Here is a 21,778-nt window from a genome sequence, read left to right on the forward strand (position 1 = left end):
GGTGATTGAGAGTTTTTCCATATGAATGCAAATGCTTCAATCTTTTGTATTGAGAAATAATCTCACATTGCCTGTAGCTAAGGTTTTGGGTGAACAATTTTCTCTTTTAGAATCGATTTTATGAGATGAGTTAGGCCTATAAATTTTTTCATGGTATTAGAGTATGTCATAGGACGAATAAGGACTTACACAACTTATTCCATGACAAGAACTAGGAAAAATACTGGCCTGTACGTGAGGGAGGGTGTTGAAAAATAATCTCACATTGCCTGTGGATAAGATCTTGAGCATGTTTATAAAGAATGAACAATTCTCTCTTATAGAATCGATTTTATGAGATGAATTAGGTTCATAAATTTCTTCATTATGAAACAACGAGAATCTGACTTTGATCGGGTATTCGACTGAAACACTTGGTTGTGTAAGGTTATGGTGAACTAACGGATTATTTCTCCAAATTCAAAAGAATTACTCATCCATTCCTGTCTCTAAAGAAATGATCTCGTATGAAGTTTGGATGTTTAGGATTTCGGAGGTAGAGAACTGAAGGAAATGTTTTGAGAGTTTTTTAAAAGAAAAGTTCTTATAAAATTTCGCTGGATTTTGTGAAAGTAATGGGCCTCAGTAAAGATATGTTTGGATAGTTTTGTTCCTCCATCGAGCAAAAATACCATCAGAAATGAAGATAAGTTAAATTATATATGTTTTTTCACAATTGAACGAAGACAATCACAAGCCCAAAACAGCCTTTTTTTCGTATTTGGGCTCGAAAGCCCCAAACGCAAAAATGCCATGCCATTCCCATTTCCCAGTACAGCCCGACTCCGCACGTGTCACAATTTGAGCTCTGTAACACGCAAAATCTTATTCAACATTTGCCAGTAACGCGCTGATAAAAACCCCTTGTGCAGATGAATTGAGAAGGGTAAGAAACCCTCAGAAATTTCCCATTTCCAAACCCTTCAATCTGACTAGCTTTTTTTTTCCCTTTATTTTAAGAAAATTAATTATTATTTTGTTTAATATCTATCTATCTCTCTCTCTCTCTGAGGATTTCGCTTTCGCTTCGTTTTGTTTCCAGGTAAGTCGTACTTCAATCTCACTACATATATGGTTTCTATATCAATTGTCTTATTTGTGTTTTTTTTTTTTTGTTTTTTTTTTTGTTCTGCTTCTATGGTTGTTCCAAAATGTAGATTGGTTTTGATTTTTTGGGTTTTTTTTCGCTCTTTTTACGATGTTATTAATGACTCATTTTGGGATACTCGAATTTTCCTTCAGTTATTAGGGTTTTAACTCTTATACTCCGTTTGGTCGATGGGAAAAGAAAAAGAAGAAACAAGGAAATATAGATTTTTTTTCTTCTAAAAACTGTTGCGGTTTTCGTTCGTTTGGCATGAAATCGCTTAATATTCTGTCCTTCTAGTACATTTTCTTTGCAATTTATAGAGCAGAGTTACTAGGGATGTTTTGTTATGCGATATAAATGTTTTGAGCTCAAAACGTGTGAGAAAAAGGATGGAATATGACCTGTCTCGAGGCTATGAACAGTAACTGGAATTTAGTAGTGTAGTAAAAGATGGATTGTTTAAGGGTTTTTATCCTATTATTTCTAGAGTTCTAAGTATGAGAAATCAAGTCTGGATACAAGATTTCAAAATTATTTTATTTAACGTTAAGGAGAGAGAAATTTTTTTTTTGATAAGTAAGAAATTTATTGATTGAAAGAAACTAGTCAACGCCCATGTACACAGGAAGTATACAAAATGGACTCCTAATCACATTCTAGAAAGCTGAAAAGAAAATAAGAACTCGTGAACATTCCCTCCCTTTAGTACAATAGCAGCCAACCATTGAACTAAAGAAAACACAAAAAAATTCCATAATTCCCCCGCATTTCTCTCCTTGTTGTTGAAGCATCTCTCATTCCGTTCCATCCATATACACCACAATAAACACAAAGGAACCATCTTCCATGTCGCTTCGAGTTGAGGACAATGATGTTGCCTCTTCCAACATGCTAAAAGTTCTGTCACGCTCTTAGGCATGACCCAGGATAGCCCGGCTCGACTAAAAATACCCGCCCATAACTCCCTTGCCATCTCACAATGCCAGAAAAGGTGCTCAATTGATTCACCATTACTCTTACACATGTAACACATTTCCATCACGATTATACCACGTTTCCTCAAATTGTCAGCCGTCAAAATCTTTCCCAAAGCAACAGTCCAAATAAAAAAAGAGACTTTTGGTGGTATGGGAGCTCTCCAAATACCTTTCCAGGGGAACCGAATGGGCTGATGAGCTGCCAACACTTTATAGAAGGACTTAACAGAAAAAAATTTTGCGCCTTGAATGTTTCCACAACATTCTATCCCTCCCATTTCCTCCTAACTTCTTGGAATATAAAAGGCTGTAAAAACCTGCTATTTCATCCACTTCCAAGTCTTGCGCATTTCTGGATAAGATCAAATTCCACAAAACACTCCCATTGTCACAGCACAATACATTTGAGACAGCGGCCTGCTGGTTTTCAGCCAATCTGAAAACAGTTGGAAAAACAATAAATAGAGCACTCTCACCACACCATACATCAAACCAAAAACTAATTCTAGTCCCCACTCCCACCTCAAAACTAGTGTGCTTTACGAACTCCTCCCACCCATTTCTGATAAATTTCCAAAGGCTTACACCAAAGGAACCCCTACCCTCCGCGGAACGCCAACCCCCCCAATCACAACTATACTTCTGAACAATAACCAATCTCCACAAAAAATCCTCTTCCATTTGAAATCTCCACAACCACTTCCCCAAGAGAGCTTTGTTAAAAACAGATAGACTACGCACCCCCAAACCTCCCAACTCCTTCGGACAACACACCTGCTGCCAACTCACTAGATGAAATTTATGTTCTTCCCCCATACCACCCCACAAGAAATCCCTAAACAATTTCTCCATCCTATTGGCCACTCCCACCAGTAAGAGCATTGGCAATGGACTAGCCATTTGCCAATGCAAGTCTAACTTAAAGGTAAAAAGAGAAAAAAATACCCACATCGGCCTAGCTAAATATTTAAAGTTCAACATTTAGCTACAGTATTTCTTCATCTCTCGCCAAGTCTGGCGAGCTACTGCACACAAGCCAAATCATTATTTTAATAATTTCTTGCTCCCGCTTTTGTTCTATATATTTTCTGTATCTCCCGTGCGCTTTATTATTTGTTTTCTATGTACATGCAAGTGTACTTGGATAGGCAGATCGGGGATTCGTATATATACTAGTACTTAAGCTTATTTATGTATAGAGCCTGCCACTATATATTAGAATAATAAGTTATCAGGTATTAATAAATACATTTTCACAACTACAATCTTTGAAAAATAATAATCTTTTTTATTAATAAAGTTATTAATTAATATATCAACTCTATTTGTAAAAAAAAAAAAAAATTATATATATAATATTTTATTATTATTTGAACTTCAAGATAGCTAGTCTAATGTGGACTAATGTACCTACAAATCCATATTATAGCTAAAATCTAACATTCTAGCTAAAATTTGGACTTGGCAATGGCTAGGCCATTGCCAATGCTCTAAAGGGAACAAAGATAGAAAATAAGTAGGGAGATTGGATAGAGTGCTTTTGATGAGGGTAAGTCTCCCCCCTTTCGATAAGTATACATGTTTCCAACCTGCCAATTTTTTCCCTACCTTCTCTACAACTCCGTCGCATATGTATTTAGCCTTGAAAGAGGCTCCTAAAGGGAGGCCCAGGTATTTCATCGGAAGAGAAGCCACTTTGCACCCCAACAAACTTGCTAGCTGATTGATATTGTCCACCACTCCCACCGGGACCAACTCCGACTTTCCCAAATTCACCTTGAGACCCGAGACAGCTTCAAAACCCAAAAGAACAGCCCTTAAAGCTTGCAACTGTCCACTCTCAGCATCACAGAGGATTAAAGTATCATCTGCATACAATAAATGAGAAATGGAAAAAGCACCAGAGGTAGAGTTACCCACTGAAAAACCAGCCATAAAACCTCCCCTTACGGCGGCCTCCATCACTACAACAAAGAGAAAAGGAGATAACGAGTCCCCTTGTCTCAAGCCCCTCGAACTCAAGAAGAAACCACAGGGTTGCCCGTTTACTAAAACTGAAAACCGAGCGGATGATGCACAATGTTTCACCCAACCGCACCACCTATCTCCAAAACCACACCTCTTCAACATATATAACAAAAAATCCCAGCACACATGATCATAAGTCTTTTCCATATCCAACTTGCAAATGACTCCTGGAATACCTGCCCTCAACCGGCTATCCAGACACTCATTCGCTACCAAAACTGAGTCCAAAATTTGTCGTCCACGTACAAAGGCATTTTGGGACTTGGAAATGATTTTATCCATCACCAAGCTCATTCGATTCGCTAACACCTTTGAAATAATTTTATAAATCCCGCCTACCAAACTGATGGGGCGGAAATCTTTCAATTCAATAGCACCTGCAACTTTCGGAATGAGAGCAATGAAAGTAGCATTAAGGGACTTTTCAAACTTTTGGCAAGAATGAAATTCATGAAAGACCCTCATCACGTCCTCTTTCACTATGTCCCAACTTTCTTGAAAGAAAGCCATAGAGAAACCATCCGGACCTGGAGCTTTATCTTTGTTCATCCCTCTTACTACCTGCAGCACTTCTAACTCCTCAAACGGTCTCTCTAACAAACTCGCTGCACTACCATCCAACTGATCAAAATGTAGTCCATCCAATTTAGGGCGCCACACCTCCGTCTCTTTAAGAAGCTCTTCATAGTAATTTTCTATATGTGCCTGAATGTCTACTGGAGAATGATGCACTGTGGTACCTGAATGAATCACCTCTATCACATTATTACGCCTGTGAGAATTTTCCATTTTATGAAAGAAACTAGTACATTTGTCACCCTCCTTCAACCACGTCATTCTAGATTTTTGTCGCCAAGATATTTCTTCTAACAGCAACACCCTCTCTATTTCGGACACCACCACAGTTTTTCTCAACGAAGACTCCTCGTTTACCTCCCCCTCTTCTAAAGAGCTCAACTCACTCCACAGGGTACTCTTTTGTTCCTCGGTATGTCTAAAAATCTCTATATTCCACTTCTTCAGATCCTACTTGAGTGCTTTAAGTTTAGAAGCCACAATAAAGCTAGGAATACTATGAAAAGAATATGAGGCCCACCAATTACACACCTTCTCCCCAAAACCGACCGTTTGAAGCCACATATTTTCAAATTTGAAATACCTCCTTCCCCCATGGAAGCCATCACAATCTAATATAATGGGGAAATGGTCAGAACATACCCTTGGTAAACGCTTCTGAATTAGATCCGGAAAATGAGACTCCCATGAAGAAGACTAGAAACCTGTCCAATCGTGACCCCCCTCTACTATTAGACCATGTGTAAGACCCCCCCACTAGAGGAAGATCAATCAAATTGAGATTGAAAATCAACTCCGAAAAATCTTCCATTGCCCATGTCAAAGAAGAAATTCCCGCCCTCTCACAAGGAAAGCGTACCACATTAAAATCCCCACACACCACTCAAGGTAATTCCCAAATATGTTGCACTCCCGCTATCTCCTCCCACAACAATCGTCTATCTCTATCCATATTAGGACCATATACCCCCACAAGAGCCCACCTCCAACCATCCTCAACATTCTTAAAAGAAACGGCCACTGAATGGTTCCCAATGCAATCCTCTACTAGATCCACTACTCTTTTATCCCACATTAACAATACCCCTCTGGATGCACCCAAAGAGGCTAAAAAACTCCATCCCACAAACGGGCAACCCCATAGACTCCGAATAATATTCCTATCAACATGGCTCAACATAGGGTAGGTTTGGAATACAAAACAAAACACAAAATTCTCATCTCATCTCATCTCATCATTACACATTTTTCAAATCCACATACAAAATATAATAAACAATTCAACTTTTTTAAATCATAATACACCTTTTTTCAAATCCCAAAACAATAATAATATTAAAACATAATATTTTAAATTTCAAAACAAAACACAAAATTCTCATCTCACCCCCAAACCTGCCCTTAGTCTCTTGGATACAAACTATATCAACTTTCCAACTACGAAGAAGAGAACGGATGCGAAGCCGCTTATTTGCATCGTTAATACCCCTGACATTCCATGATATAATTTTAGGCTTCATAAGAACAACTGCTCCCCCTCCCTTCTGTCTTTCCCTCCCCACACTCCCTCCCTTATTATCGTAATTAATAGTGCAAATTAGTCTTCTCAACTCTCTATCTTGTTTAGCAGCCGACTTTTCTGCCGTTGAGCATCCAGATTCAATGGCCACTAGAAGAGCCCTGAACTGCTCTTCATATCCCGCACAAGAAATCCCCAGGAATCCCTGAAGCTCCTCCACTTTTTTCATCAACCAATCCTCAGGGATAGGGATTGGATTAGAGTGGACTGTACAAAGTGGGGTAGGACTACCCGACTCCTTCGGATCACCCCTGACTTTGCTGACCACCATCTGTAAGTTCCCTGAAAATTTATCCGACGCCTCTATAACAGACCCCACCTCCTCTGTTGACCCACTAACCACAATCAACTCATTAGAAACAGGCCCCACTTCCCCTATCGCCGTAAGCGCAGAAAAAACCCCTCCCTGGTGCTCTACCGAAGGCACCTCTGTAACGTATCCCTCGCCTACAGCACCAGAACAAGGCTGTGTCCCCCTCAACGGTATCTCCCCCATCATTGGAGTATGTGAACTAATCTCCCCACCCAAAACCACAAAGATAGGTGAGCCAGAATCCCCTTCGAAATCTCCCATCTTTGTCGTGACTTCTCCTTCCGCGAAGTTCTCATCTTCTCTCCAGGAAGCTGACTTCGCAGACCCACCAAGGTGGTCGCCGGGAGCCGGCGACCCTTTCTATCTCCCGGCGACCCTTTCTGTGGTGGAATTGAGTCCGTCCGATCACCTATCGGCGAGGTGATGAGGGGGTAAACCCCCTGTACCGATATATCAGGCAAAACGATATATCGGTCCATACCCTCCTTCCTTACCCGTGCTGGGCCTGGGCCCTTCTCCAGCCCAAACTCGGTAGAGAAAGGCCCCTTACAAAAATGGCCTGAGCCCGAGCCCATTTCCCCGACAGCCTTCCCTTTAACACACCGTTTCAACCAACCGATATTTTCAGACAAAGCTCCCACTTGACGTTCCATCTCAGCCAACGCCTGCAACAGTACTTCCTCATTCAGCCCGACCGTTAGCCTGACATTCTCCTTACTCCATTGAGCCCTCGCTAAAGAGCATGACCCTCCTGTACCTACCGAGCCTGCCCTCTCTGCTGTTTTTGCTACTCGAGGCACCTCTAGCGCCTCTCGGTACGACCGTGCGAAAGGAAACACCGTCTCCGATGGAGGATATGGACTTCCACTACCTCTGTTTTTTTCACCCCCAGCGGAGATTGGAGCTAACAGCTCCTTCAAGGTCTCTCCAAAGTTCTTCCATCCATCCCCCGTCCTCCCTGCCGGTACTACTATCAGACCACGCCTCCTCTCTCGCCCAAACTCCGACAAGGAAAAAAACCTGCCGTGACTGTTATGTCTTCTCTGCATGACTAAGACCTGACTTCCCCTCCTTCGAGTTCTAAGAAACTCAGAAGGACCCCCAGAAGCTAAGCATTCCATTACTCTAGCAGCCAGCCATGCCAAAGCATCTTGGTCGATGGAGACATATTTGACAATACGGCAACTACTCTCCGTTATTCTCCACCACCTATCATCTTCCTTCTTAAACTCAAAGGTCTTGTAATCAATAATAACGTTACAATTCAACTCCATCACAGCGAAGCCAAATGTTAAAACAATGTATCACTAATCACTAACTATAAAACCTCCAAAAAAACTCAGACACCAGTATCGCTACACCATTGACAACGAAGCACCATCGTGTTTTTTCGCAAGTGTACGGAGAGAAACCAATCATAATTCTGCCTCCGCAAGCTTAAGGAGAGAGAAAATAAGAAGAAGATAAACAAGGCATCACAATAAGCTTTTCCAAGCATGATTGATATCTAGGATTTCCTCAGTATCCGAACCCGAAAGCTTAAAATTTTGTTGGATGATTTAATTTCACTTAACCTTGAGGCAGGCCAATGCTGTTTTTCCTTTATTTCTTCATTTGTTTATAATGTCTTCAGAAAAACATCATTTCTGCTCATTTGCAGATATCTGTTTACCCCAAGGCATCGTGACAACAGTTCTGAAGTTTTAGTTTGTTGAATACATTTTTCAATGGGGGATGCGGAAAATGCTCTTCCACCTTCAAAGAAGAGGGTCGCTGGAAGGGAACTCAATAAAGATAATGCTGGTCTTGATGATGAAGAAGATGCTCCTGAACCAGAGACTGGAACTTTCAAGAAGGCCAGCGAGGGGGTGCTGGCAACCAGAAGAATTGTCAAAGTTCGTCGAAACCAGGCCATGTCAGCCCCCTCATTCAATCCATTTGCTACAATCCACTTAGTCCCTCCTACAGAGTTCAATGTAACCTCGTCTGTTACGAGTGTTGCACAGGCTGCTGGTGAGGAGAAAGTTTCAGATGAGGTAGATGAAAAAGATGAGGAAACTAAGCGGTCAGAGACCAAAACTGATGAGGCAGAGGATGAATCTTCAGCGCATGAGGTAAATGCTGTGGAGAAGGAGAGCAGTAATATTGGAATTAAGGCAGCCGAACATGATGAACAACCTGCAAAAGAAGAGAAGTCTGAAAATGAAGACGAGAAAGATAACAAAAGCGAAACTGTGAATTCAGGTGTGGAAGGTACCCCTTTGAGCTCATTCCAACAACTTTCGAGCAGCCAAAATGCCTTCACTGGTCTTGCTGGAACTGGAATTTCCACTTCTACTTTTTCCTTTGATTCTATTTCGACAGATGGGTCTAGACCCGGTACTGCTTCTGTGTCTCTTTTTGGAGGGGAAAATGATAAGCCTTTTGGTCTGAGTCTCTCTAATAATGGAAGTTCTTCAATTTTTGGCACTTCAAGGGCTTCCACTGTTTCGAAGACTGAGCAAACTGGTTTCCCATCAATGCAGGAGATTGTGGTCGAGACTGGGGAAGAACACGAGGAAGTGGTTTTCACTGCCGATTCAGTGTTGTTTGAATATATCGAGGGAGGTTGGAAGGAACGTGGGAAGGGAGAACTAAAAGTGAATGTCTCCACAACTGAGACGGATAGAGCCCGACTTCTTATGCGAGCCAGAGGAAATTACAGGTTAATTATGAATGCCAGTCTTTACCCAGACATGAAGCTCACAAATATGGAGAAGAAAGGCATCACCTTTGCCTGCATTAATAGTGCCAGTGAAGGGAAGGATGGCCTCACAACATTTGCTTTGAAGTTCAAGGATGGTTCCATAGTGGAGGAGTTTCGTGCTGCCGTTTCTGCGCATAAAGGTAAGGTGTCTACAGTTCTGAAGACTCCAGAGAATTCTCCCAAGGCTTCTGATGATTGAAAGGCGTTCCCTGTTAATGCATGTATGTGGTAGTAGTCCTTCCTATAGTAGTCCTTCCTCCCTTCGGAAGAGGAGAAAGTTTTAGGGTTTGGAATCCTCGGCCCTTATGTTGCAGAGTTAACAGAGTTCTCTCCATTTTGTTGTAGTTTAATTTCAAGCCCCCAACAAAAAAGAAAAAAAAAAAAAAAAGGTACTGTTGGATTCATTTTGGATAATTCTCGGGTTCGGACGGCATAATTGGAGCTTGCAAGACATTGGTGTTGGTCACAGTTCTATGGTTGTCCCCCAAATCTTTGGGATATATCGATCTGCATTGTGGATATCTTCTTGGTCCCAAAAATCACAAAGTGGATATATATTCTGATATTGTGTTGAGGATTGGATTAAACGATGTCCTTGTGTCTACTCTGTATTATTTTTTTTACGAAGTTTTACTTTTTGACAAGATAATTCCTTATTAACATATTAGCCATGTTGTAGGTGGGAGGGAGTGAACTCTACATATGAGTAATATTATACATCATATTTATATTTTATTATTGAATGAGTAAGATGCGATATATTTATCACTATTAAACGATAAAAAAATCATCAAATAAAAGATTATTCAACGGTAATAAATGCGTCACATCTTATATAATGGAATGAAAATGAGATGGTAACGTGATTTATTAAAGTTTTATCTACAAATATCTCAAAACAAGAAGAAAAAAACTAGTGCATAGAATTTTATTTTATGACAATTAGGTAATGGTATACACATTCAACTCGTAAATCTTTTTCCAACAAAATCTATTAGAATAATTTTACTTAAAGATTTTTATATCACATATTATTTACACGATGATATAATTTGAATTTAATGATAAATTTTAAATTTTAAATCTTATAAATCAAATTAAGAAAAATTTAGTTTAGACAATGAGGCATAAATTCATTGGCTAATTGGTACAGGCTTCAGATTCACCTGCCCTCGGCCAGCAGTCCAGCCAGAGTCACTGCGAGTCTTGTAGCATCTGAGTCTCTGACGACTATAAGATAGCCCAATCTCACGTGCCGGACGCTGACCAAAAACTTGCTTTACCAAGAATACCCCTATGAAATTAGCCCTTCTAAAGTTTAAACACTTCTCCGAAGAAAGACCCGTTTCCCTTTCCTCTTCCTTTTCCTTTTACAAGTCTTTTCCCATACAATTGCTGACGTCAACTAAAAAATCCAAAAATATCCTCTTGCCCCTTTCTCTCCCTTTAAAAATCTAGGGTTTCTCAAACGCTAACCATGAGATCCCAATTTATAAAACCCTAATTGCCTTCAATTTTTTGTCTTATAGGCCGTCGTTTTATCGAGATTTTCTCGAATTGGTGTTTGGTTCTCTAGTAAGTTTCCGTTTATAGGGCTGCTGCCCATTTGGATTGCCTGAAAGTCATTTATTCGGTCTTTCGGTTGTGTAGGGATTTTGATGATTTTTGTGCCTCTTTGGTTTTGATTGATATATCGTTTTCTAAAATTGGTGTTTGGTGACGGCGAAAGTTTGGGATTTTAATTTTTATTAGAGGAATTCATGGCTTCGGCGGGTGAAGAAGAGGTTGAGTATGAGAGCGATCCAGAGGAAGTGAAGAGATCGCTGGCTATGCGGAGGCGCGAAGCAAGTGATGATGAGGAAGGCGAAGGAGAAAGGAGAGAGAAGCCGAGGGTGGACCGGAGCTTTGGGACTCATTCCGACGAATCGGACGGTCAGGGTGGGGTGGCGGATTACGAGGATGATGAAGAGTTGGATGAAGAAGAAGAGGAAGACTTGGAAGATGAAGAAGAGGTTGAGCTAGATGGGGATGGAGGTGAAGAAGAAGAAGCGTTGTATAGGGACGGAGGCGTTGAGGGAAAGGCACGTGTTGGTGGTAGGATCGACTCGGTAGTTGCAGTGGTGAATTTAAATGAAGCGGATGGTGATGAAAGGAGGGCTATGGATGAGTTGGCAGAGGTGCAAGCAGAGGATCGGGCTGAGGGGGAGGAGGAGAAGAAGGAGAATGAGCCCTTTGCGGTGCCCACCGCTGGGGCTTTCTATATGCACGATGATCGGTTTAGGGACAATGCTGGTGGTAGACACAGGTATATTTTTGGTTTTGGGCTCATTTCTTTTCAGCACAGGCATGATAGTTTATTATTTATAGGAATGTGTTTAGAGTCTCGCTCTAATTTGGGTTGTCATCAATCTTAAGCGGTTTTATACTTCGGTATGGATATTGGATTGGCTTGTAGTGAAAAAGTGGTCGGATAAGCCTGTTAAATGGTTAGAAGAGTCGTTCAATGCTGGTAGATTATATTTCGAGTTTAGGCATAAAAAAAAATTAAGAATGAGGTGTAGTTTGAGGGACCTTTGTGCTACATTTTGGAGTATGAACACAAAATTATGTAATGTGGGCATTTGTAACGTGTGGGAATGCAGATTGTTCTATAGAAGGTATGTATTTGTCTTGTTGCACTGGTACCCAATAGTATACGCAGGGTGGAGTTGGCACTGCCTTGCCCCTCTGGCAATGATGTCAGTGTTGATGTGCTTTTGGTGTTTTCAGAGTATTACTGAATAAGTTAATTTTCCTTGGCTTTAAATGCCATCAATTCCAGGTTTATTTTGTCAGAATTTAGATTATGAAGGCATTATTTCTTCATTTTTCACATACTGACTTCCTCCCACTCCCTTGATTCTTTTTTTGATCGATAAAAAAAATTTTATTGAGCATAAATAGACAAAGGTTCGAGTATACGGGACGATACTTAACAAGTGATGTTGGGGACTCCAAAATGAAAGCCTGCTTTACAGTTTCCATGAACCTTAGGAAATTTATTAGGAAATTTGAATTTTAATGTTGCCACTATATAACCCTTTGCTATTAGGAAATTTATTGTAAATGATGATTTTAACATGATTATTGAATTTTTAGGCGCACACGTGGTGGAAGGAGGTTGTGGGAGTCCAAAGATGACCGGAAATGGGGGCATGACAAGTTTGAGGAAATGACTTCGCAGGAAAGGCATTATGAAGAGGTGATCCATTAGATACATGCAATCTGCAAGAGGGATAATGTTTTAAATGTTGCATTCCCCTTCTCCCTTTCTTTCTCTCTCTGATCTGATTTTATTTATTTTTTTATTTTTTTATTTTTTTATGGCATGCACTTTAATATAACTACAGGGTCGGAGGAATTTTAAAGGTCCTTATCGAGGTCGTGGTAAAAATCGAGGTATTGATCGAGGGTATCCAAGAGGGAGTAGGCCTAAAGCATATAATGACCAAAGCCAGACACCTAAGAGTGTGAGAGGACGGGGGCCCAGACGATATGAACCCACCTTTAAAAACAAAAGTCAGGTTCCACCAGCTGAAAACAAACAGTAAGTATGAAATTTGAGCTTGATGGCTTTCATTCAGAATTTTCACCATGTTCATCAGGTTGTGCTTAAAATTTGCTGTGTTTGCTGATGTTTCAGGTCTGGGAAGCCTCTTGAGAAAACTTCACATACAAATTCTGGGAGAGCTTTCATGCCCGTGTCAAGTGTGGAATCTGAACCTGTTCCTGTTAGGAGACAAGTGTTTGCATCAAGCTTGAATTCTGCTTCTCCTCCATTTTATCCTTCTGGCTCTTCCAATAGAGACATCACTCTGATGCAGAAAACAGATTTACAAGCTGGTAGTTCCAACAGAAGTCTTCACCCAGCTGTTATGGATGATGGTTCTTCAATCCCACAAACCAATGCATTGCTTCGTGGGAAGAACATAACTGAATCTGTTGGCATGGACAAGCTTTATATTGACGAGTCCATCAATCCAGGTGCTGGGAAACCTTTGGCTAATCTGCAAATGCCAATTTCGGGATCCTCCTTAGTCAGTGCTACACAATCTCCTCCAACAAAGGGAAGGGGTTTAGCAGGACAGATAAATTATCAACCGGCTCCACCTCACAACCAAGTCAATAGAGTTTCCCCTTCAACGCAATTCCATGCAGTTCAGAGAGGTCCTGCTCAAAGCAGAGGTCAGCCTCCTGTGCAAGCTCCTGCACAACATGCAAACCAGCGTCCTGGTAGTGGTTCTCAAGCTTCCTCCCCTCCAAAAGTGGGTCTTTCAATAAATTCTTATGAACCTGAGGAGGCTGAATCTTTTTCAAAATCAAATAGCTCTAAAGGTGCATTGGTTGGAAAGGGAAAAGGCAATACTCAAGATACTGGGAAGGGATCTGTTATGTACAGTGGCACTCAGGTTATGGGAGCTACTGGTAGCATGGCTGTTAGTCATGGAGATCAAAACTTCCCTGCGACTCCCACATTCTTGCCAGGTGAAAGTTTCTTGGATCTTATCTTCAATTATTTAGAAGAAATTTTGTATGTGGAAAAATCTCTGGAATGTTGTGCAAAGAATCCTCATTTTGGATTCCATAAAAGTTTTTTTTTTTTTGGAGACAGTTTAGGAAAAAAAATCTAATTTTCTTTCTCGTTTTCCACTAGTTCAAGTGAATAGTTCTTAAACAAATTTTTGGATTTGGAAACGTAACCAAATTAATTGTACCTAACTAAATATGCCTCAATTATTTTATGAGCTACTGGGAACTGCTTCATTAGCTTGAATTATTTTTCTAGATCTATGTAATTGCAGAGTTTATGGAATCGTAGTCTATTTTTTTTCTCTATTGAACTTTATTCTCATTCTTCCCTGGTTTGGTTTACTTGCAGTGATGCAATTTGGAGGCCAGCATCCTGGTGGTATTGGAGTTCCTGCTGTTGGTATGGCGTTCCCTGGTTATGTTGCTCAGCCACAACTTGGATTGGGAAATTCTGAGATGACATGGTATAGTAATCCTTTCATTGTAAACTGCAGTTTCTTCTGTGGGTCGCCTTGTTTTTCTTTGGCTCACGTGCTCCGTGAATGCTATTTTTTAGTTTTTTTATTTAGTGGCTAATTGGCACTTCCTTTGGATTGGGAAATATCTACTCTCTATGTTTTTACAGCTGAGAGGAGATTCATCTCTAGTCAGGGGTATTCCTTAGTGCCTTCTTTCTGATTTGGGGAAAAAAAAATTCACTGCCTGGTAGTCAAATTTCTTTGGGGTGGATGTTTCAATGAGCGACACTCTTACCATTCTTCTTTCTACATTATCTTTCCTCCAGTTACCACTTGCATTTTGTTTATTTTCAAAGGATAATAGTGATGTTCATTTTCTCGTTCTTCAGGCTATTGGCGGGTGCTGCAGGAGCTCTAGGGACCACATATCCCTATATTACTGTTGATGGCGCTTATCATCAACACCCATCGGGGCAGACATCTTCAATGGGTGCCTCAAGGTTGGTAGCATCGTCTGCATGCGTTTGATAATTTACAATGGTCAGAGGATGATATACTGGCTTTTGTTTTGGCCTAACCTGGCAATATGGTGTTTAGTGAAACATCATTTCACTTTAGTTCTTTTGTTAAAATGCTTTGAGGCATTGCCAAGTAGATTCATCTTTCCTATTTCGGCATGTAATCATTGCTCCTTTCTCTGGAAGACGATATTTTGATCATGCTAATATTGACTGATGTCATCTTTCCATCAACATTGCGATGTTTTAATCTTTATTTTTTCCCCTTTGTAGCAAAGAAAATAATTTGAACAAACCCAATAAGGAATGGAAGCCTTCACAGAGGCCTGGTAACTTTGCAGCTTTGCACTTTTATATCATCACTAATTTTGAAATACTTCATTTCATCATTTATTTTAATTTTGAACTCAAGTAACTTGCTTCCCTGCAGAACTTGGGAATGATGAATTTGGGCAGCGACACAATAAGCCTCGCAGGCAAGTTGGAATACTTGTTTTTGAGTGCCAATAGATCTTTAAGGCTCTCTCCTAAGTGTCTCCTGGCACCACATTCACCCTGGTTTGGGTGGGGTGGAGGAACATGATCCATCCTGCTATATATTTTTGCCTTAAAACGAAAATTTTTAATTTGCCTTTTTTCCTATCCATGCAGATACTCAGAAATGAACTTTGGCCAGTGAAATACATAGATATTACGGAGCTTTTAATAAGCAGATAAAGGTTCACTATCACCCAACTAAACTTTTGTGTCGTGTGGGTGTTGCAAAATTCTGAGTTGTGATTGCTTCATGCTGCAGGCCTTCCTCCAAGCCCTTTGTGGTATCTAGGCTTTTGTTCTAGAGCACTCTGGGCCGCAATAGGTTCCATGATATTTTAGGTAACTAATCTTGCACTGATTAATGTGTTTTTCTCTGTATTTTGGATGTTGCGAATTTTATCTCTTTATTTTCACAGCGATAACAAAATCCATTTAAAGGTTCTTTAGTTTGATATCTCAACATTTTTTACTCCTTCCCACGCAATTTATTGTCTTTCTACAATTATTATTTATATTTTTTGAAATATGAGATTTCAGATTTGTGTTTCATGCTATGCTCTTCTCCTTTCCCCCTTTCTCTTTCAATGTATGCATTCAGTTGGCTGGACCCGTGATGCATTCTTAAGGTTTTAGTTTTGTGCTTAGCCAGCACCTGTGATGGTTTGTACCCCCACCGAAAATATAATTGCTGCTCTATATCAACATTTTAATTTGCACCTGTATTTACAATTTCTCTTGCAGTTACATATGACGAACACCTGCTCATGCTGCACTAAATAATTTAAGACAATATGGCGGCTTGACGGGTGGCAGTATCTTGTTTAAACGTGCGGTAGGAATATGCATCAAAGGATAATCACCAATGTATTGGTCTCGCAAGTTGACATTGGATGAAATTGTGATAATCCCTTGTTTTCGTTTCTTTCAGGTTTTCATGTGGTTTGGTTTTTCAGTGAAGCTCGTGAGAAATGTTGGCTGGCTTCCAAAAATATAAAGAAAAGGCAAAAAGAACAAGATTTGTTGTGCAGCATCTTATTGGTCAGTGGAGTTGAATTTTTCTATTTATATAAATGGTGTGGATTTTTTTTTTTGTGACGATAATAATTGTTTTGAGAGGACCTTTAACGAGTGAGAATTTCTCCAGTTGACTTACTGCTGGCGATGTTGCAGCTAAATAGTTTTAGGACTCTAGTAAAGAATGGGTTATTGATGTTTTAGCAAAACTCATACGTGATAATTGATGTTTTTCTAGGCAATGCAACGCTTATCTGTATTTTATTCTATTAACCTTCTTTTTGTGTGCTTCTAGCATAAAGGCACCTCAATGGAGATACAAATCTACAATCAAGGCTATGTAGTTTAGGAATACTCGAGCAATAGAAATTTATGCAGAGAAGGGAAAAAGTGATCATGTTCTTCTTATTCTAATTGCGTCCCTTCCAGATTGCTATGATGAAAGAAAAGTAAATAAATGGATATTGCCAAAATACAATAGTAAATGTGTTTTAAGAGTAAATTGTAAACTCTTTTGTTTTAATTTAATACGTGAAATTTGAACTTTCCCGGCCCCGTTCCCAAGGGTTTGATTGGTGATGCTGATGGGGTAAAAGTAGAAACAAACTTGAAAAGGAAACATGTAGGCAAGTTAGACATAATGCTCTTGATCAAGGTAATCTCCTACATTTAGTCCAAAATGTTTCATTTTATAATTATAATTTTTTAAAATTTTTACATAAAATATAATAAACAATTCAATTTTTTTTAAATTTGCACCTTATCAAGATTTAATAAAGATTTGTCGGTCTCCGTGACAATAATAAAAAACTAATGAAAACAACTTATCACTTTGACTCAAATAACAAGAGTTACTAAAAAGCCAACAAAAAGTACATAAAAAAATACACAATGTGCTATTTATAATTGTCATTTTGTCCCAAACTGCATCTATGTTGTGACGCCGAAAGGAAGAAGAAACCCTAAGTCTGGAAATTGAAGACAAGAAGTGTTGAAGTGAAGGGAGTTTCGAACTTATCTAATCTGAAGTAAGGAAAGTACGAGACGACATCGTTTGCAATGAGAATAAGTTTGGGTGTCGATTGTATGATGCAGCATTTTGGCATGTATAAGCCAAAACAGTGCGTTATGTTTAATGAATCCTTAACTAGTTTCAAGTGGTTTCAACACATCATTTTGACTCTTAAGGCTAAAACGGGACGTCTTTGTTAGTAAATGTTTTATTTCCATTTCAGTAGTAAGACTCAGAGTTTTGGTTATACCCAAAACGGTGAGTCCTGCCATTCACAATTAGGGGGCAGGTGATGTTAGCCTAGCTCGGGAGTTTGTTAGAGATGTTGTATTTAGGGAAGGAAGGGACCTATGTAGAGGGCATTTGGATTGTGAGTAATTTTCATAACTGTAAGCTATAGCAGGAGGAAGGAACTACCTCGAATGAGTTCTAACGTAGTCACCTCAATGAATGCACCATTTCTTCATACTTGTTGTCTCTGTTTCAATTCATTGAACACCTGTAGTGCAATCTACTCCTAGTGTGTCGCAACACACATTCCATTTCCATACCTTCCCATCATACATGACAGTAAGGAATCACAGTGAGAAATACAAGGGCCTTAACAATCTCCCAGGTAAATAATAAGCAAGCTCTCTCTCACTTAGCATACTCGTAAGCCTTCATAATTCTCCATTCATTTGGAAAATTTATCAGATATATTATTTTGTAGGCTTCATCATCATTATTATTATTATTATTATTATTTTCTCTCCAAACTCATGAATCCTCTTCATAATAAAAATCCTCCCTACCGGATTTTCTTCTTTGAATTTCAAACAATCCACTCACATGCACATGCACATGCACGTCTGTTCCTTTATTTTTTCTCTAGGGTTTTCCACCATGTTTTTTTTTTATACACATCCGAGAACTTTCTTATTGATGGTTGCCGCAATAGCCCTCCATCACATAGACTCCTCACTGTGGTAGATTGTCATGCACGGTTTAGTTGTTGTCCATCTATCACTGCATACACTGCTTTATTGCATCTGTTTCCTCCGCTTGCACGTCTAGTCATCTCACTCATTTACACGTCTATTTCCCTTGGTTTTATTTTGAACGTTCTCCTTCACCGTTCTCTATCACTTATATATATATATATATATGTATATATGTATATATGTATATACATTTTAATCTCCTCAACGCCGCTGCTAGCCCTCACCCCGTAAGTCACGAACACAACCTCCACCACCTCCCCTCAGTTCGTCCAGCAGCACCACCTTGCCGAAGCCAAGAAAACCACGTCTCAGCTCCTCCCTCTGGCCACCCTCGAAAGCAGCCCAAACATAGTAGCCACCATCATCATCTTCCATGGAAAGCGGAAGCTGGAGCTGCTATGTTTTGAAGCCATCGAAACATGTCATACATACCAGGGACTTCAAACAATCAATCAGTGGACCTAACATTACAAGGTAGAGACAAGATCATCAAAATACTTAAGGAAAACTTGGAAGGAGCAAGGAACTGAATGAAAACACAAACTGGTAAGCATAGAATTGAGAGAACAGTTGAAGAGAGAGATTGGGTATACCTAAGATTGCAGCCATTTCAGCATAAATCAGTAGCCAACCGCCGAAATATGAAGTTATCCCCCCAGTATTGCGAGCCATTCCAAGTAGAGAAGAAAATCGGGTAGGTTGCTTATCGTCTTAAGCTGCCTTCCTCATCCCGAATACATCTCACTTTCCATGTGTCGTGCCTCAAAAGGAAAGTGGGGAGTTCAGTTCAACCGCTAGCCACCCTTCCCCCCGTTGATTCACATGGAGAAGTTCTTCTCGAGCTCAAAGCAATGATGGATCGTCATCTGAGGAAGGAGGGAAACCATGGCATAACAGAAGTTTTGGTCAGATGGAGGGGACTGGGAGATGAATAGAATTCATGGAAGAAATTGTGGAAAATACAGTAGCTCTACCCACACCTTGTGGGCAAGGTGATATGAACAAATGAGGAATTGTTGTGATGCCGAAAGGAAGAAGAAACCCTAAGTTTGGAAATTGAAGACAAGAAGTGTTGAAGTGAAGGGAGTTTTGAACTTATCTGATCTGAAGTAAGGAAAGTACGAGATGGCATCGTCTGCAATGAGAATAAGTTTGGGTGTCGATTGTAAGATGCAGCGTTTTGGCATGTATAAGCCAAAACAGTGCACATGCCAAAACGCTGCGTCCCGTTTAATGAATTCCCAACTAGTTTAAAGTGGTTTCAACGTAGCATTTTGACTCTTAAGGCTAAAACGGGGTGTTTTTGTTATTAAATGTTTTATTTCCATATCAGTTGTAAGACACAGCGTTTTGGTTATACCTAAAACGGTGTGTCCTGTCGTTCACAATTAGGGGGCATGTGACATTAGCCTAGCTCGGGAGTTTGTTAGAGATGTTGTATTTGGGGAAGGAAGGGACCTGTGCAGAGGGCATTCGGATTGTGAGTAATTTTCATAGATGTTAGCTATAACAGGAGGAAGGAACTACCTCGAATGAGTTCCAACGTAGTCACCTCAATAAATGCAACATTTCTTCATACTTGTTGTCTCTGTTTCAATTCTTCGAACACATGTAGTGCAATCTGCTCCTAGTGTATTGCAGCACACATTGCATTTCCATACCTTCCCATCATACTTTACAGTAAGGAATTACAGTGAGAAATACAAGGGCCTTAACAATCTCCCAGGTAAATAATAAGCAAGCTCTCTCTCACTTAGCATACTCATAAGCCTTCATAATTCTCCATTCATTTGGAAAATTTCAAAGTGCTTTGAAAGGAAATCAAACTAGAGTAGAGGTCGAGCTTTTTTAATTATGGTATAGGTTGACTCATGAATATAAGCACAGCGGTTGCATGTCGCACTGTATCAGACCCTTACTTGCTGTTGTCACTCGTGGTATATTTATTTAATTAATCTCATTTAAAATCACCCTTTAAAACTGTAATATTTAAAGGGCACAACCTTCAAATTTTAATTTGATTGTTGCAAATTAATTCGTGAGTGCATAAGTGAATGAAATTTGGAAGTTCTCTCTCAAATCTCGAGAAAAATCATTTTAAGGATTTTTGTTAAACATTATTCATGATGAACAATGCTACATACAGTCTCTAAATGGAGACTATATTACAAGCCTAATTAATTTTATCTTTAAATTTTTTTAAAATTATAATAATATCCTTATCAAAATAATATTTTTTTTTCATTTAATGAAGGACTTGCACATACAATCTCTAAATGAAGACTGCAAATATAATTTTTTATTCATGATTATTGCACATATGTTTGGGCATGATCAGCATCTTTTTTTTCTTTTTTTTTTAATAAAAATATATTCTGTATAACAATTTATTCCCAATTTTCTACTGCAATCAACTTCTTTCCACAATGATAATTTCGATAAAACTAATATTTATCATTTTTAACACATCTCTAAAATGATAAATTCCAATGTAATATTTACCATGTTTATACAGAAAAACAGAGCACACCCCTTTTTTTTTTCTTGGTCGGGGCTCTGGGCACTTTATTTGTACTTACTTACACAAGTAAGAAAATAGGACCCCCTCTCTTCAAACACCAAACTTTCGCAGAATCATAGCTTAAAAAAAAAAAAAAAAAAGAAAGAACCGACGCTTTCATAACAACTATTTTGACTCGCATATTCTTTATAACAAGGAAAACGCCATTTTTCCCAACACTTTGCGTGACGTGGGAAAGAGGTTTATTTCTAAAATTTATAATTGATTCCACCTCATAATGCTTGTTGGATGCTTTTCATTTTGTCTTGGAAAAGACCACATGCCTACGTATATTGTTTAAAATAAAGATTATCCATTTGGTAAAGCTCGCGTAGGACCCATATGCCTCAATTATTATTATTATTATAAATGATAAATTATCTGTAGAATTGGTACATCCTACATATCTATCTAAATATGATTTTTTTTCCTCAATCTTAATACTTAAACATATATATATAAATTGATAAAAATAACAAATCACATATTAATTAAGATCTCATTTAAATGTTAAGGTGAATTAAAATGAATTGAGTTATTTATAAATAATAATAAATTAAGATGATAGAGGGAGTTTTGTTATATTACCTAAGATAAATTTAGATATGTTTAGATGTAAAGATAAATTTATATATATTTATGAAAAGTTAAAAATAATTATGGATCTTATATGTAAAAAATTATTGAGTTAAAAAAAATTATAGATCATACATGAGATGAATTTAATGATTTAAAAATTAAATATTTAGAAATTAAATTCAAATCAGAGATAATTTCAA

The 21,778-nt window shown here is 38.9% G+C and overlaps 2 protein-coding genes across 3 annotated transcripts; both read left to right on the forward strand.

Annotated features, from left to right (window-relative positions):
- The first annotated feature begins 842 nt into the window (after window positions 1-842).
- Window positions 843-10,010, forward strand: LOC109009761 (nuclear pore complex protein NUP50A-like). Of its 2 annotated transcripts, none has more exons than XM_018990373.2 (2): window positions 843-925; window positions 8,263-10,010. In XM_018990373.2, exon 2 carries the CDS (start codon window positions 8,330-8,332, stop codon window positions 9,545-9,547), a length of 1,218 nt encoding a protein of 405 aa, XP_018845918.1. In that variant the 5' UTR covers window positions 843-925; window positions 8,263-8,329; the 3' UTR covers window positions 9,548-10,010. The 2 variants fall into 2 exon arrangements, with proteins under 2 accessions (XP_018845918.1, XP_018845917.1); XM_018990372.2 differs by having other exon boundaries at window positions 876-1,081.
- Window positions 10,011-10,718: 708 nt separating this feature from the next.
- LOC109009760 (protein MLN51 homolog) lies at window positions 10,719-16,686 on the forward strand. The gene is made up of 12 exons (XM_018990371.2): window positions 10,719-11,653; window positions 12,487-12,589; window positions 12,738-12,934; window positions 13,031-13,872; window positions 14,267-14,381; window positions 14,765-14,875; window positions 15,167-15,222; window positions 15,324-15,369; window positions 15,545-15,612; window positions 15,690-15,769; window positions 16,172-16,262; window positions 16,359-16,686. Exons 1-9 carry the CDS (start codon window positions 11,109-11,111, stop codon window positions 15,570-15,572), a joined length of 2,043 nt encoding a protein of 680 aa, XP_018845916.2. The 5' UTR covers window positions 10,719-11,108; the 3' UTR covers window positions 15,573-15,612; window positions 15,690-15,769; window positions 16,172-16,262; window positions 16,359-16,686.
- The last annotated feature ends 5,092 nt before the right edge of the window (window positions 16,687-21,778 follow it).

This window comes from Juglans regia, chromosome 7 (genome assembly GCF_001411555.2).
Source record: "Juglans regia cultivar Chandler chromosome 7, Walnut 2.0, whole genome shotgun sequence".
NCBI classification, from domain to species: domain Eukaryota; kingdom Viridiplantae; phylum Streptophyta; class Magnoliopsida; order Fagales; family Juglandaceae; genus Juglans; species Juglans regia.

What these genes read in the sequence shown, in the direction of transcription:
- LOC109009761 (XM_018990373.2), top strand. Translation starts at nt 8,330, where the DNA reads ATGGGGGATGCGGAAAATGCTCTTCCACCTTCAAAGAAGAGGGTCGCT.
- LOC109009760 (XM_018990371.2), top strand. Translation starts at nt 11,109, where the DNA reads ATGGCTTCGGCGGGTGAAGAAGAGGTTGAGTATGAGAGCGATCCAGAG. An exon ending in AATGCTGGTGGTAGACACAG is followed by an intron (nt 11,654 to 12,486) that starts GTATATTTTTGG and finishes TTGAATTTTTAG; the next exon opens with GCGCACACGTGGTGGAAGGA. An exon ending in GAAGCCTTCACAGAGGCCTG is followed by an intron (nt 15,223 to 15,323) that starts GTAACTTTGCAG and finishes GCTTCCCTGCAG; the next exon opens with AACTTGGGAATGATGAATTT.